At 45.6% G+C, this 17737-nt stretch overlaps 1 protein-coding gene across 1 annotated transcript; it reads right to left on the bottom strand.

Annotated features, from left to right (window-relative positions):
* Window positions 1-7765: 7765 nt before the first annotated feature.
* LOC140720660 (general transcription factor II-I repeat domain-containing protein 2-like) lies at window positions 7766-9582 on the bottom strand. The gene has a single exon (XM_073035511.1). The coding sequence runs from the start codon at window positions 9580-9582 to the stop codon at window positions 7774-7776; it is 1809 nt and encodes a 602-aa protein (XP_072891612.1). The 3' UTR covers window positions 7766-7773.
* Between the last annotated feature and the right edge of the window lie 8155 nt (window positions 9583-17737).

Here is a 17737-nt window from a genome sequence, read left to right as displayed (position 1 = left end):
TTACAATTTTATTGAGGCCTAATTTGGGGGGGGGGGGGGGGATGTGTACGGAATTGCTCAACTACCGGCTATTGTCGAGACTGGACGTTTTGAATTAGAAGGAAAGATTACATATGTTAGCACTTTATTCCCGAGCGGGTAGGGGACTGAGTGGAGATTTGATAGAGGTATACAACATTATGAGGCGTATAGAGAGTGTAAATGAAAGCAGGATTTCTCCACTGATATCGGGCGAGAATACAACTAGAGATCATGGGTGAATGGTGAAATGTGAAATGTTTAAGGGAATCATGAGGGGAAACTTCTTCACCCAGAGGGTGGTCAGAGTGCAGACAGTGCTGCCAACGCAAGTGGTTATTAAGATTCCGATTTCAACGTTTAAGAGGTGATTGGATGAGTACATGGATTAGAGGGACATGGATAGCCACGGTCCGGGTGCAGGTCGATGGGAGTAGATAGATAGATAGATACTTTATCTATCTATACTTTAGGCAGTGTAAATAATTCTTCACAGACCTGACGGTCTGGAGACCCTGTTTCTGTGCAGTTGTTCCCTATACCTGACTGACTGCATGTCCGGGTTACAACGTTAGTGTTTTCCAGCACCGACCAATCTAGAAAGTCGTTGATACTGTTCGATCCCTCTGTCCTTGCACACACTGAAGCATGGAGACTTGAGTAAAATTACCAGGTAGTAAATGGATGGTTACAGCGTGAGGAGATGGAAGTGCAGATGTGAGATGATAAAGGGAGTATCACCCTACAGGAATTTACCTTCACTCTTTCAGTAAAGACAGTAGTTCCGGGCTGGAGGTGGGTATGACAGTGGTCCCGGTACAGTGAATAAATTTGTTGCTTCGGCTGTGGTAATGGGGATCATTCGTCCCGATACTATACTATACTTTACTATGCTATGCTATACTATACTATACAACAAAGCGGTCAATTCATCCGAATCCTATCCTTAAAGAAATTGGAGGTGGGAAATCTTGGCAGTCGTTGGGTGCTTGGAGTTGTGGAGACGTCATATTTCAATTGTGTCGAATACTAATTGAATACAATACATTACTTTCTGCGTCTCTTTGTCTTGAAGTCGAAAGGCTTTATTAAATGTTGTATGGTTGGTATTACAGATATTGTTAACTGTTGAACAAATCAGGGCATGCCATTTTCTGCGATATTTTGCAAATATGAATGCATTGCGGATTTAAATTATAGCATACGGATCGGACATAAGTGAGTGCAATTGAAAGAGAGAGCGGAAGATTACGGCCATAAATGGCTTTATGTGATTCGTGTGTTCTTTAGTTTGTGTTGGGGGATGATTGAATTCATCTTCTTTTTCACAATACATGTGACAAAAAAATTGCGCACCTTGCGGGAAATTATTTCCAGGAACTGATGCGAAATTCGAAGGCTGCGTATCTTTCCGAAGTTCTATGAAGTGTTAGTGTATGTGAGCCTCAGCTCCCCACATCTCACTCTCCTAAGTTCTTTCGAATACGTGTTGAGGCCTTTTGCTTTGGAAGTTGTTTGTTCTGTATTCTCCAATTGCCTGCGACGGTTTTGAAGGAAGACAAGTGTGAGCCCGGATATTCGCTTTGCTCTCGCTGCGTTTTCAGTTTGTGTCGTTTCGTATGTGTCATTTATTATTGATTTCAGAGGGAGACACGGATTTCATACCGGCCATGTGGATTCAGGGTTAAATAGATCGATATATGAGCGCATCTACACCTGATATGATAAAACCACGATTCAAAAGTAAACTAGTATTGGGATAAACTGCTGTGTACTTGAATTGGGAATTTGGGATTGGCAGTTTGGAAGGATGGTGATTTTAATGAGCAGCAAAAGCTGCTGCTGAACACTTTGAAATGCTGGTTTTAAGTTGCAGGGAGCCATTGGAAAAGATTGCTTTGCGTTCATTGTAGCATCTGTCCTATAATATGTAAATGGCAGGTCAGTTTAGATAACGTGGCTGTGCAGTCAACAGCTCAGAGATTTGCTTACGTCATCAGCCCTAATACCATAAATTATCCAGCTGCTGCTGCGTGATCAGATTAAATCGGTTATTTCCCTCAGCCCTGCTTCTCGGAAATGCAGACTCCAAATATCGTAGTAAAGTGTGCCGAAATTTCGATCCTCGGTGCGGAAAATGGCTGCCCGCTGTCTTCCATCCAGAATTCACTCTATCTACTACATCATCTATCTTCTGTTAGGAAGACACTTCTGAATCAACACAGCCAGGTTTCCCTCGATCCCATGCCTCCTGACTTTCTGAATGAGTCTATTATGGAGAAACGCATGACCAAAATTAATGCACCCACATCGACCGTTCTGATACTTCTGTTTGTTTTTCACTGTTACAAATAATTAAATCTAGCTAATAAAGTACAACATGCCCCTAAAAAACACTTGTTGAATCTCCTTAACCAGATTACGTTTCTCCAAACGCTCATAAGTTCCGTCTACAATAATCTTCTCCAATAGTGTACCTATTACTGACGGAAGACTCCCTGGTCTATAATTCAAAGGAGTATCCCTATTATCTTTCGTCAACAAAGGAATAACATTTGCCACACTCCAGTCTTCTAGTTCTTCTTCCGTAGCCAGTGAAGACCCAAATATCCTGTATAAAAGCTCAGTAATCTCTTCTCTCGCGTTCCGAAATCACCTGGACTATATCTCTTCCGGTATCGGAGAATCATCTATTACCTGGACTATATCCCTTTCGGCACCGGGCAATCATCTATCATAATGTTTTCAAAGTTTCCAGCGCATCCTCTTTCTCAACGTCGGCATGTTCGAGCATATCTGCCATTTTACGCGGTGTTCATAGTGATCAATGTATTCAGTGAGCAGCTTCACCGCCTCCTTGGACTCCAGACACAAGGTTTCCTCTTTTACCTCTGATCTGCCCAAACTCTCTCCAGTCTCCTCCTGTTCTTCACAGTGCAATTCGCCAAGGACTTCTCAAGTCTCCTTCTAAGTCTTCTAAGCCCATTGTTAAATTCTTTCCTGTCTACATTGTGACTATCCATGTCCCTACCTGAGCCTTTCTTCCAAAATCTTAAGTATCTTTCTTTCTTCCTCTTGACCCGCTCCAATTTTCTTGTCACTCAGGGTTACTTTACACTGTCATTCGTTCCCTGCCTGACTGAGACAAGCCTATACTAAACCCCGTGTCAGTGCTCCCTAAACAATCTCCACATATCTGTGGCGCATTTCCCTGAGTACATCATTTCCCAATGTACGTTCCCAAGTTCCTGCCAGTTAGCACCATAATTCGCAGAACCCCAGTTAAATACATCCCATGCTCCCTGGTTCTAACATTTTGCAAGGTAAATGTTGGAAGTTCTGCCCTATCGTTCTGAAACGCTGACCCACCGAGAGATCTGTCACCTGATCCGTTCCCTTTTCTAATATTAGATCCGGTCTGGACTGTTCACCACTCTGCCTTTCTTCATATAGTGACATTTCTTCCTGGACACAACTGAGAAATTATGCCATACCTAAACCTTTTACCCTGGTGGAGATGCAAATAACATGGTACATGTCCAAGTTCCGCTCCCGATCGGTTCCTCACTGTTCCCGTTGGAGTCTCTTTATTAAACTGGTGGGCGGGTATACAGAATACTCCATACAGGGTGTTCGCGCCCTTCATGTTTCTGTGTTGGTCTCACAGACTATTAACAAACGAACGCTCCACGTTGTCCTCCCTTTCTGCAGCTGCGATACTATCCCTGGTTTCCCATCACACTCACTTTACACTCTGTTACCCGACCCTGTCCATTTTGAAAAATCTAAAACCCGGGAACGCCCTGAAGCCATTCCTGCCCTTGTGACAGTCGAGTGTCTGTGATTGTTTGGAACAAACTTCAACCAAAGTGACAATCACGCCAGCAGCAATGAGCGATTGTATTGCTACCGACCTGAACTGTATGACGTCAGCAATCTTCCGCCAATTCTGAAAATCCCGGATGACCAGGCACATGAATGTTTAAATTTATGATATATTTGCCAAACCTGTTCATTGTAAAACGGCTTTATTTGAAAACTCCGCCACTTACCATTAGACACGGGTGTTATCTACACAAATGGCCATTTAATGTAAACACATACGTCATTCCATTCCTCAGCTCTTCTCTGAATTTCCTCTGTGTCAGTGTATAGATACAAGTATTGGTACACATGCTGAGTACTTGCAACATGAACCCAAATTGCTGCAGGATGTATACTGGGGAACTCAAATATCTGTCCTCGAAAAAATAGTTTTGAACTTGCCATTTCAGGGAATGGGCTAAATAGGGCATCCAAAATAATATGAAATTAGCTGATATAGAAAACAACAAAACAATCGATTTTCTGCGGTTTTCCACCTCGGCATCTTTCTGATTGTCGCTGCTGTGCCGAAGCCTTCTGCGGACTCTATTTGCCACAACGATATGTCTTACGGTTAACCCGTTAAATACCAGGATTAAGCCGATGGGTAGCAATGGTGTTAAGATACTGTCCAGTAATTGGTACCCTTTCCACACAGGTGAAGTAGCGTATTCATATGTGGTGGTGCACCGCCATGGCATGTTGTCAATGATGACGTAAGGTTCAAGGGCAAAGTAAACCGGGGCACATCTCCCGCAGCTCACTATAACTACGATCACGATAACCACCATTGCTGTTCTCTCGGTGCAGTATCGCTCACGCAGCCTTCGGCAACATATTGCGATGAAGCGATCGAAGGTAAAACTGACCGTAAACCAAACAGAACAGTCCGTCGTTACAGTCCGAAATATAAGTGTCAGAGCGCATACCGGAGTGATGAGCAGGGATCTGGAATAAATGTAGATATTGTTGGTCTGTTCCACTAAAGCGACAATGACAACCGCCATCAGATCCGCTGTTGCCATTCCAACCAGGTAACGGGTGATGCATTTGGAGAGTCCGCATTTTCCCCGAGATAGGATCACAATCGCCGTTAAGTTAACTGCAAGAAATTTGGAAACAAAATAGAAATTTGGTCAGCTCCCTGAATACCCACATTCTACAGATGCTATGCAGGGTATGGTTTGTTTGGAAGTGGAAAGCGGGAATCCAGTGTGTGCGGTCTCGGTCGCTGCACTCCGGCTGGAGGACAATGACGGATGTGAGTGCCAGTGGATTGGCGATATTCCCACAGTTTAGAGCGAGGCATCCGAGATCCACGACTCACGTACCGGTGAGCGGTCGATCGCTCCTGTAAACAACACCGTTTCCATTATTAGAGGCGAAATAGCTGAAGGGATTGTTTGCAGTGGAGTCAATGAGATATACATCACGAGTTCTCATTTACTGACATAGAAGAACAGACCTATGTGTTGAAAATAGACTGGGCCGTCATTTAAATAAACAGCCACGTTGTTATAAAATCGAAGTTTCTGCACTGATAGAGAATCGGACCTAGAAAAGCAGAGACCAGCATCACTTCAGAAAGCCTAGCGAGGTGAAATTATAAAACAACGACAATATCGACACCAACTTAATTGACAAAAGAAGAAAACACTGCCATCATCGTACTGAAAATGGAAATAAAACCATTAGATGCCTGAATCCTCCATTCCGGAAACACGTTTCAGTCGACGGTAGCATCTGTGCTCAGTAACAGTGCGGATACCGCAGCAGAGTAACGATGGCACCATACATAAAGTAACCAGCTCCGGCATCTTACCGGGGACACCAACCGCTACAAGTGTGGGATAGAAAATGGCCGCAATGTAGTAAATCGCCGCATATCCCATATTCCGTCAGAAGCAGTGTTCAGTTGTGCGGAGCGTTTCAGCTGCTCAGATGGACTGGGGATCGGTTTAGCAGACTTTTATTGAGGAGAGAGCAATTCCACTGAGGCAATTAGCGTGGTTGTCACGTCAGGGACATTAGTGACAACCAATTGCACAAACAATTACGTTAAACTATTTTCACTCACTGTTCCCGTGTCATTAATTTGACTCCTCAAGGGATATTGCAATCTATTTATTTTAAAACAAAGTATGATGTGAATTTTCCATGCTACTTTCCATGATACCTGGCTTTAGCAATTAAAATTGGATATTTTTATATCTGTGTTGCTTTTAGTGTCGGCATGCATATTGAAGTCGATTTATCTTGTAACATTTGACGGAGCACATTCGCTTCTGAAATTGAGGGAAGGAGTTTGTTCTGGCGGGTGAAATGGAGAGCACTTCTTTATTAAGGGGGAATATTCATTCATTCTTTTCGTCCGTTCGTTCCAGTCATTCCGGGCGGTGTGAGTGATGGAATAGATATGACAGCTGACATGTGTTACAATAAAATACACTGCACTTACATTCCTCCAAACAATTTAGAAGATCCACAGCGATATTCCAGAGACCTGTGATCAAAAAGGGAACGTGTCCTCGGGAGATTAGCGAGGTCTGTGGGCAGTTTGAAGAACAATGTTTTCCAGCGCAAGCATGGGGTGTTTGGCGGGACCCTGACCTCTTCCAGTGAATGACTTGAACACCCCATACCCGTGACCTGCGATGCAGTCTGTTTAACTTTAAAGATATTCTCAAACCAGCTGCAATTCTACCAGTATTTCGCCATTCATTCTATGTTTGAACAAAAGTAACAAGCAGGTTTTCAGGATATTATTTGCCACGAGGTTGTCTGTTTTTCTCCTGATTTGCTTTCAGGTATATTGTCGTTCATACGAACGTAGAAACATAGAAAACCTACAGCACAATATAGGCCTTTCGGCCCACAAAGTTGTGCCGAACATGCCCCTACCTAAGCAATCACTAGCGTTACACATAGCTCTCTATTTTTCTAAGCGCCATGTACCTATCAAAAAGTCTCTTAAAAGACCCTATCGTATCCACCTCCAGCACCGTTGCTGGCAGCCCATTCCACGCACTCACCACTCTCTGCGAGGAAGACATACCCCCGACATCTCATCTGTACCTACTCCCAAGCACCTTAATCCTTCTGCCCTCTCTGGCAACCATTTCAACCATGGGAAAAAGCCTCTGACTATCCACACGATCAATGCCTCTCATCATCTTATACAACTCTATCAGGTCACCTCTCATCTTCCGTCTCTCCAAGGAGAAAAGGCCAAGTTCACTCAACTGTTTCCATAAGGCAATCGCCACTATGAGTATGTTCAGAACAGCGGATGTGTTCAAGCTCACCTGTCAATCACACTTCCTTCTGCTCCTGCAGTGCACCGCTCCGTGCCGATTGTGGTTCTCGTACCGATGAGCGGCCCTCGGCATATTGGAGAAAGTCTCACCACTCTGATTCCATTGTGGAACCTCGTACTAATGTGCGGCCCTCGGTTGACTCGAGCAAGTAATACCTCTACCTTCAAATCCATTCTCCCAAAGAGAATCACTTCGTGCCTTTCCGGGTTGAAATCCATCTGTAACTTTCCGGCGATGCTCTGCGTCCTGTCACTGTCCTGTTGTAATCTGTGACAAATCTCTATACCAGGGGTGTCAAACTCAAATACACAGTGGGCCAAAATTTAAAAAATCGGTACAAGTCGAGGGCCGGACTGGTTCAGCGTTTATTGCAAAACTTATTGAAATGAATTTATTACACATATTAACCTGGAACTAACAAAGCTTGGGTTATTGCCTACAAAAACAACATTGAACATTAAATAAATAAATAAATAAATCAGTTGCATTTATTTATTATGGCTTTATCTGCAGCTTTTCCGGAGTAATTTCTAATGTAAACATTTTTCCACAGGCCAACACTCTGTGATTCACACTAGTCTAAGCCAGATACTTGGCATCTCATCTTGGATGCAAGTTCATCAATGTTTGGAGTCAGGCTCTGAGCTGAGGAAATCCTCAGAATTGAGTGAAGGTGTTCATCAGAAAGACGACTCCTGTGTGATGTTGTGTTTATCTTCATCGAAGAGAACAGTTGTTCACACAGATATGTGCTGCCAAACATAGAGAGCATTTGAGCAGCTTGAGTACGCAGCTGGGTCATTGTGTCAGGAATGAAACGTAGAAACTGTGCAGCGCCCACCGAGTCATACTTTGCCTTGAGTATGTCACTACATTGGAGTTCAATCAGCTCCATTTGTATGTTGGTTGGTGCGCTTTCCACGTCAGCTGCAATTGGATTACTGAGCAGTTCAAACCTGCTTTTTTGGGCTTCAAAGTCGGCAAATCGCCGTGTGAAGTCGGCACCAAGTATGCTAAGTTTTTCAGCAAACTTTGCACGTGGGAACACTGCGGTAGAAACCTGCTCTTTCATAGCTTGGCAACACGGAAAATGGCTCAAGTTTTCCTGCTGCATCTGCGTCTCCCACAGGCGCAGCTTGGTTTTAAAAGCCCTCACTGCAGCGTACATGTCTGTGATCACACGACCCCGCCCCTGAAGCTGCAGGTTGAGCGCATTGAGATGGCTTGTGATGTCACACAGAAACGCCATTTCACAAAGCAACTTTTTACCCCGGAGCTCTGTTGTGTCTTTCCCTTTGCTTTCCATGAACTGACAGATCTCCTCACGCAACCCGAAACATCTTTTCAGCACTTTTCCTTGGCTTAACCATCGCACCTCTGTGTGATAGGGCAAATCATTATATTCTGAATCCAACTCCTCCAGAAACGTCTTGAACTCGCGGTGATTCAAACCTTTGGCTCTTATGAAGTTAACTGCTCGTCTTATGGTGCTCATTATATGTTCCATTTTCAAGGCTTTGCCACACAACGACTCCTGGTGTATGATGCAATAATAAGCTGTCAGCTCACCTGCGCCATTTACCTCCCGCATCTTCTCCCGGATCCTGCCCACCAATCCACTCTTTTGACCGCACATCGCGGGCACTCCATCTGTCGTCAGTCCCACAAGTTTATCCCAAGGCAGCCTCATTATATTTACACATCTGGATACCTCTTCAAAGAGATCTTTTCCAGTAGTTGTGCCATGCATTGATCTTAATCCCAAAAGTTCCTCTGTTACACACAGACTTGAGTCCACTCCACGAATAAAAATTGACAATTGGGCAGTATCAGAAGTGTCCCTGCTCTCATCCACAGCAAGGGAATATGCGATGAAATCTCTTCCCTTCCCCACCAGCTGTTGTTGTAGATTGGTGGCAAGCTCACGTACACGGTCAGCAACGGTGTTTCTGCTCAGGCTCACATTTGAAAATGCTTGCCTTTTATCTGGGCACACGACGTCGCAAACTTTCATCATGCAGTTTTTAACAAATTCTCCCTCGGTAATGGGCCGGGCTGATTTAGCGATCTCTGCTGCCACAATAAAACTAGCCTTTACAGCAGCCTCACTTTGTGTTTTGGCTTTTGTGAACATAGCCTGCTGTGACGCCAGACTTCTTTTCAACTCTTCTACCTTCTGGAGCTTCTGTTTCTTGTCCAGATGCTTGTATTTGTCGTGGTGTTTCGTTTCATAGTGTCGTCGTACGTTATATTCTTTAATTACAGCCACACCGTCTCCACACAAAAGACAAACAGGTTTGCCCTTTATATCTGCGAACATATACTCTGCCTCCCACCTGCCTTGAAAACCCCTGTTTTCAAAGTCCACCTTTCGTTCAGCCATTTTTGGGGTGAGGGATAGCTGAAAGTTGACCACACGTGACTAGCGCCATAAGGATGCTGATGAGAGAGTAAGGCAAGCTTGAGCAATTCACTGGCAGTGCATTGTGGGATTTGTAGTATTAGTGGTGCATGCAATATACCGGCGGGCCAGCTCTAATAGAAAAAAAATCATTAATGATATTCAGGAAATAAACCAGGGAAACCGAATAAACACTAAAAACCCTGAAAACCTGGTACCTGAATAAACTCAGCATTAGCCATATCATACGCCATAGGCGCTTCGATTACTGGGGCCAGCTTTAATAGTAATTAGATATTATTTCGCGGGCCAAAGATAATTCCACCGCGGGCCGGATTTGGCCCGCGGGCCTTGAGTTTGACATATATGCTGTATTCCAACAGCCACTTCGTTGTCCATTCTCCTAATCTGGCTGTCTCCCTGTACCTCCTCAACTTCCTCAAAACTACCTGTCCCGCCACCCTTCTTCACCTCACCTGAAAATTTTCAACAAGGTAATCAGTTACATCATCCAAATTCTGGCGTACAACGCAAAATGAAGCAGTCCCAGCACATGTCCCTGTAGAACACCACTGGCCATTGCCAGCTAACCAGAACAGGCTCGATTTATTCCCGCTCTTTGCCGCCTGCCAATCAGCCACTGATTTATCTATGCCAGAATCTTTCCTGTAATACCACGAGTTCGTAACTTGTTAAGCAGCCTCACTATAGGAAGGATATGGAAGCATTCGAAAGAGTACAGAGGAGGTTTACCAGGATGCTGCCCGGTTTAGAGAGTATGGATGATGATTAGAGATTAAGGGAGCCAGGGCTTTACTCTTTGGAGAGAAGGAGGATGAGAGGAGACATGCCAGAGGTGTACAAGATATTAAGAGGAATAGATAGAGTGGACAGCCAGCGCCTCTACCCCAGTGCACCACTGCTTAATACAAGAGGACATGGCTTTAAGGTAAGGTGCGGCATGTTCAAGGGAGATATTAGAGGAAGGTTTTCTACTCAGAGTGGTTGGTGCGTGGAATGCACTGCCTGAGTCAGTGGTGCAGGCAGATACACAAGTGAAGTTTAGGAGACTACTAGACAGATATATGGAGGAATTTAAGGTGGGGAGTTATATGGGAGGCCGGGTCGACACAACATTCTGGGCCGAAGGGCCTGTAATGTGCTGTACTATTCTATGTTCTATGTATGGAATCTTGTCAAAGGCCTTCTGAAAATCCGAGTACACAGTTTCGATCGATTCTCCTTTGCCTCTCCTGCTTGTTATATCTTCAGATAATTCCAACAGATTTATCAGTCGAGATTGTCCTTTGAGGAAACCATGCTGACGACGGCTTATCTTATCATGTGATTCCAAGTACCGTCAGAGCTACTTAACAATAGACTCCAACACCTTTCCAATCCGAGGTCAGCCTAACTGGCCTACAATTTCCTTTCTTCTGACTCTTTCCCTTCTGGAAGAGTGGTGTGACACAGGCAAAATTCCAGTGTTCCGGAAACTTTCCAGAACCCAGTGCTTCTTGAATGATCATTACTAATGCTTCCACAATCTCTTCAGACACCTCTTTCAGAATCCTGGGATCTACACCATCTGGTCCAGGTGACTTATCTTCCTTCAGACCTTTTAGTTCCCCAACAACCTTCGCTCTAATGATGGTAACTTCACACACTTCATGAACCATGACACCCGGAAATTCCACCATATTGCTCGTGTCGTCACAGTGAAGACTGATGCAAAATACTCAATCAGTTTGTCTGCCATTTCCTTTCCCATTACTATCTCTTCAGCATCTTTTACCAGCGTCCGACATCCAGTCTCGCACTTTGTTTTCGACTGTACGTTTCGAAAGAAGCTTTCGATGTCCTCTTGGGATGTCGCTTATTCCAAAGGGCCAAATGATTTAACACGGGAAAGAGTGATGGGCTGATCCAAAATGGGAACCATGGAGGGAGTGAGGGAAGAACTTCAGTAAAAAATTGTTGTCAGAATGTCGTCTGGGAGGGAGAGATGCATTCACTGAAAATTTTCACCTGTGTTAAAATGCCCGAAGGGAGGGTATGACGACCTGATTGACAATCAGCGAAGGAGTGAGCCGCGGATTGAAAATGGCCACCCGTGATGAAATGCACTGAACTCTTCAGGCTGTAGACCGGGGAAGGTGTCTTCAATGGATTTCTGTGCCAACTGGAGGCGAGGTTTAAAGGTGCGAGTTGGTTAGCGTCAATCAAGACCATCTTCTACAGGGGACATGGAAAGCGGGAGAGGGGATGGGAAGAGATTGGGGAAGAGAGTGGGGAAAGCGAAGTGTAGAAGAGGAGGAAAGATGAGTGAAACCATCATCACCCCTGTGTGCTCCATCTCCACTTACCCTTCACATTTCTGTCCCTCTCTCCACCAGTCTTTCCACTCACTCTGCACTCTCTCAACCCCCTCGCTCTCCGCCCACACTCTCGCCTCTAGCTCTGCACCGCTCCGTCAGCACCCCCCTCACCACCACTATACTCTCCTCTGCACATCCTTTGTCCTTCATTCCCCTTTCCCCCGGTCTATCCCTCTCTTCCCATCCCTCCGCTCCATTAACCCTACCTGTAAGCCTCATAATTTGTATAATCTCTATCAAATGTCCTGGAAATCTACATTCCAAGGAATAAAGTCCTAACCTATTCAATCTTTCCTTATAACGTAGGTTCTCCAATCGCGGCATCATCCTTGTAAATTTTCAATATATTCTTACAAACCTATTTACATATTTCATGCAGTTAAGTGACCAAAACTGCAGACAATACTGTACATTAGGCCTCACCAACTTCAACATAACATCCCATCTCCTGCACCCCGTACATGAAGTCCAATGCGTCAAAACATTTCCTTACGACCCTATCCACATAGGACGCCATTTCCAAAGTATTGTGACCTTGTATTCCCCGAACCCATTGTTGTACACACTCATCAGTGTCCGACTTTTAATCTGTAAACCCTAGCCTCCTGGTTCCTACCGAAGGTCCATTTGCTATTTATCCAGCTGATCCAAATCCCTCTGCAAGATATGATAGCCTCCTTCGCTGTCCAATATACACTCACTTGGTGTACATACAGAAACTTGGTTAAGTACATGGATGGGACGGCATGATCTGACGGATTTACAGTTCGACACAGTGATCGGGAGCAGTGCGTGGAAATCGCAATACCCCCAACCCCCGCCTCACCCCACAACACCCCCTACTCCACCCCAGCGTCGGGTTGCAGAACCGGAGCCATGTGCGGTAAAAGTTTCGCTGTGGGATTCCGAGACGAGGGCCACAATCTCAACCATGACTGACATATTCGCCACTGTGGATAAATAACTGGTTAGTTTAATCATTCTGACCAGACGCACCGCCTCTCACTCATCCATGACTCCTCACTGCCGCTCCCCGTCACAGTGGACTCCCTCTTCCCTTCCAAATCGCTTCACTCTCCTCGCCACCCAAAACACTGAACCCTCCTTTCTATGAACCCGGTCAGTTTACCACACCCTCCACACTGCACTCATTCACTCATTTACGCTGCAAACTCGTCTCCCCTTCTCCTTTCTCTTGACGCCATTTTCACTCACTTCACCTTCCTCGCCACCCCTATAGCTCACCCCCACCACCTCGGTATCCTGCACACCCATCCATCCTCACCCCTTTCTGTAGCCCACCACGTCGCCTACCCCCCCCCCCCCACCAATTCCACCTTTCCATCCCAGTCTCCGTAAAAAAAACCTCCCACTCCCTTTCTTTTAGCCCTCTATCCCTTTCTCTCTACCTCGCTCTCCTCACTCTCCAGCTCTCTCCCCTTGGTCCAACCATCTCTAAATCCCCCTCTCTATATCCCCCGTGACTGTCCACTCTCAACATCATACATTGCCAGGTATGATGATGCGGCCATCACTGAATCGTGGCTGAAGGATGATTGCAGCTGGGAGCTGAATGCCCAAGGTTACATGTTATATCAGAGGGATAGGAAGGCAGGCAGAGTGGGTAGTGCGGCTCTACTGGTAAAGGCAGGGAGATGTTACATAGGACTGGAAGATGTTGAATCCTTGTGGATTGAGTTAAGAAACAGCAAGTGTAAAAAGACGCTGATGGCAGTTATATAGAGGCCTCTAACAGTGGCTGGGAGGTGGACCACAGGTTACAACAGGTAATAGAAAAGGCGAGTCAAAAGGGCAATGTTATGGCAGTCATGGGACATGTTAACATGAAGGTCAACTGGGAAAATCAAGTTAGTAATGGATCTCAAGGGAGTGAGTTTGTTGAATGCCCGAGGGATAGCCTTTCAGAACAGTTTGTCGTTGAGCCTACTACGGAATCAGCTGTACTGGATTGGGTGCTATACAATGAACGGGAGGCGATTAGGGAGCTTAAAGTAGAAGAACCTTTGGAAAATGTGATCGCAACACGAGTGCGAGCAACTAAAATCATTAGAAGGGAAAAGATGAAATATGAAAGCAAGCTGAGAAATAATATCAAAGTAGAATATAAAAGTTTTTCCCCAAGTGTATATTAAAAAATAAAAGAGAAATTGGAGTGGATCAAGGACCGCTAGAAAACGAGGCAGGAGAAATAATAACCGGGTACAATGAGATGGCTGATGAAACTAATTGAGTATTTTGCATCATTCTTCACTGTGGAAGACACTAACAACACGCCTGATGTTGTGGTGTGTGAAGGAAGAGAAGTGGGTGCAGTTACTATTACAAGAGAGAAGGTGCTCAAAATACTGAAAGACCTAAAGGTACACAAGTCACCGTGACCAGAAGAACTGCACCCTGGGGTGCTGAAAGAGGTAGCGTTAGAGATTCTGCTGGCATTAGAAATTACCTTTCAAAATTCATTAGACTCCAGCATGGTGTCGGAGGACTGGAAAATTGCAGATGCCACTCCACTCTTTAAGAAAGGAGGAAGGCAGCAGAAAGGCAACTATAGACCAGTTAGCCTGACCTCAGTTGTTGGGAAGATGTTAGAATCAATTGTTAAGAGTGAGGTGATGCAGTATCTGGTGACAGAGGACAAGATAATACAAAGTCAGCATGGTTTCCTTCAGGGAAAATCCTGCCTGGCGAATCTTTCGGAATTCTCGAAGGAGATTACAAGTAGATTAGATAAAGGTGATGAATTGGATGCTGTACATTTGGAACTCCAGAAGGTCTTTGACCAGGTGCACACACATGAACTGCTTACCAAGTGAAGAGTCCATGGTATTACAGGAAAGTCACTAAAATGGTTGGAGCATTGGCTGATTGGCAGGAGGCAGCGAGTTAAAATAAAAAGGACCCATTTCTGGTTGTTTGCCAGTCACTAGTTCCACAGGGGTCAGTGACGGGACCGCTTCTTTTTATGCTTTATATAAATGAGTTAGATAATGGAATAGATTGTTTTGCTGCCAAGTTTTCAGATGATGCGAAGGTTGGTGAAGGGGCAATAGTGTTGAGGAAACAGGAAGGATGAAGAATGATTTAGTTTAGGAGAATGGGGAAGAAAGTGGCAAATGAAGTACAATGTGGGAAAATGCAGGGTCATGCAATTTGGTAGCAGAAACAAATGTGCGGACTATTTTTTAAACTGTGAGAAATTCCAGGAATCTAAGATGCAATGGGAGATGGGAGTCCTTGTGCAGAACACCATGAAGGTTAACTTACAGGCTCATTCGGTGGTGAGGAAGGCAAATGCCATGTTAGCATTCATTTCAAGAGGTCTAGCATACAAGAGCAAGGATCAGATGCTGAGGCCTTATAAGGCACTGGTGAGGCCTCACCTTGAGTATTTTGAACAGCTTCGAGCCCGTCATCTTAGAAAAGATGTGCTGCCATTGGAGAGGGTCTAGAGGAGGTTCACAAGGGTGATTCCAGGAATGAAAGGGTTATCACACGAGGAGCTTTACATGGCTCTGAGTCTGTATCGCTGGAATTCAGAAGGATGAGGGGGAATCTCATTGAAACCTTTCAAATGTTGAAAGGCCCGGACAGAGTAGGTGTGGAAAGGATGTTTTCCATCGTGGGACAGTCTAGGACAAGAGAGCACAGCCTCGGGATAGAGGGGCGCCCTTTCAAAACAGATCCGGAAAAATTTCCCGAGCCAAAGTATGTTGAATGTGTGGAATTCGTTGCCACATGCAGCGGTGCTGGCCAGATCATTGGGTATGTTTAAGGCAGAGATTGACAAGTTCTTGATTAGACATGACAATGAACATTACGGGGAGAAGAGCGGGAACTGGGATTGAGGAGGAGGGGAAAAGGTTTAGTCATGATTAAATGGCGGAGCAGACTCGATAGGCCAGATGGCCTCATTCTACTTCCATGTCTTATGGTCTCTCTTTCTCCTCCTCTCTTTTCCCCACCATCTCTCCACACACTCACTTTCATCTGCAGCTACCCGCTCTCCACTTTCCACACACAACTTTCTCAACACCTCACTCTCCTCCCATTCCTCAGCAATGGAGGGAGGTAGCGTTCTACCTCTACCTCCACCCTCACATAAAGATGACTTAACAAGTCAGTAGCTCTGTAACCGCGAACGCTGCAGATTCCAGATTACCGGTAATGTCCGTTATATTGAGGAAATCACAGTTAGGAACAGTTAGGGCTGGTTTATGTATGTTGCCAGCGGGGGGAGGGGGGGTGCTGGTAGCGGATCCAAATGCAAGACACAGACACTGAAGTACTGGGAGCAGGGCTAAGATTATCCAGAATGCAAGGGAAGTCAGGAGGAAAGGACGCTGGACATGGATACAGGCCCTGGACGAGACAAGCACACCGAGCCGGGTCTAGGACTCAGACTGTGAAAGCGGGACCTGGATGAGGAACTTGGAACTAGATGTCTGGACTAGGACTCCGAGACAGAGACTGGACAGTGACCCGGAACATGGGTCTTGACTCGGGCTCGGAACCCGGATCCAGTCGAGGACTAGGGACTAGGAACAGACTAGACACAAGATAACACTGGGATCACAGGGACGTGGCTTGGACTAGACCAGGATCTTGGATGTGGCTAGGGCTGGACGAGGAATCTCCAGCACCAGGCTGGGCGAGCTACTCCTGGGCTCAGTGAGGCACCAGAACTGGATGAGGACACGAAGCTCGGACTTGGACGGGGCTGGAACACGGCGCCCTGCCTTGATCTTGGGACACAGAGCCTTGGTGTTGGAATACAGGGTCACAGAGTCGGGACACCTCCTTGGGAACAGGACTTAGGGCCGGGGATCTATACAGAGTCAGGACCCTCCTAAGGCCGGGACTCTTTCCTTCACGGACACTAAACACAGGGACACAAAGAGACAGATCCAAACTCAGTAATAGATACCTCCATATCTTGGCATGGCGAGGCTCCAGTCTCACTCCGGCGGTTGAACTTGACGGCGATACAGGCAAGGTCGCAGGCGAAGGAAACTGACGAAGGTTAGTGCCAAAATAACTGTTGAGATAAGCTGCCGAAGGAACTGCCTGGGATTCAGAAATGCGGGGTCAGGAAAAGGAGAGAACAGTCCAGCAGACTGAAGATGAATCCCGAAGCTGTTTATGTAGCCAGCCCAAAACGAGGATCAGGTGCCTCAATTAAGGCAGCCACTGGACCCAGGGAAAACAGGAAATCCCGGAATGAGGATCGATGAACCGGACCGTGAACCGGAATGCGGATTTCACGGACCGGATCATGACACTCACTCCAGTACAATCGCATGTTTATTGTGATTGTTTTTATCAGTTAATCTGAGAGGGGGTAAATTCAAAGGAGATGTGAGAGACAAGTTCATTCACACAGAGATTGGTGGGTGTCTGGAATGCCTGGGGTGATGGCAGAGGCAGATATATTAGAGACTTTTAAGAGACACTGAGACAGGCACATAAATATGAAGAAAATGGAGGGAGATGGACATTGTGCAGACACAAGGAATCAGTTTAGTTGCCATTTGGTTGCTAATTTATTTGGTTGAGCTCAACAATATGGGCCGAACTTTGTTGACGTTCTTTGTTACGTCAGCAAGATTTCAATGTTATTTTCAGTTCGGCGCGTTGTTTTACCACACCGAGCTGCAGAAATTATTGCAGCATTTTGTCCAACTTTGCCAACCCATTCCTGATTTCCACACAGGATTCCCACATCACTCTCTGGGACTGGG

The sequence above is a fragment of the Hemitrygon akajei genome, unplaced genomic scaffold, assembly GCF_048418815.1.
Source record: "Hemitrygon akajei unplaced genomic scaffold, sHemAka1.3 Scf000045, whole genome shotgun sequence".
Taxonomy (NCBI): domain Eukaryota; kingdom Metazoa; phylum Chordata; class Chondrichthyes; order Myliobatiformes; family Dasyatidae; genus Hemitrygon; species Hemitrygon akajei.
This window is presented reverse-complemented; position numbering and strand designations above follow the sequence as displayed.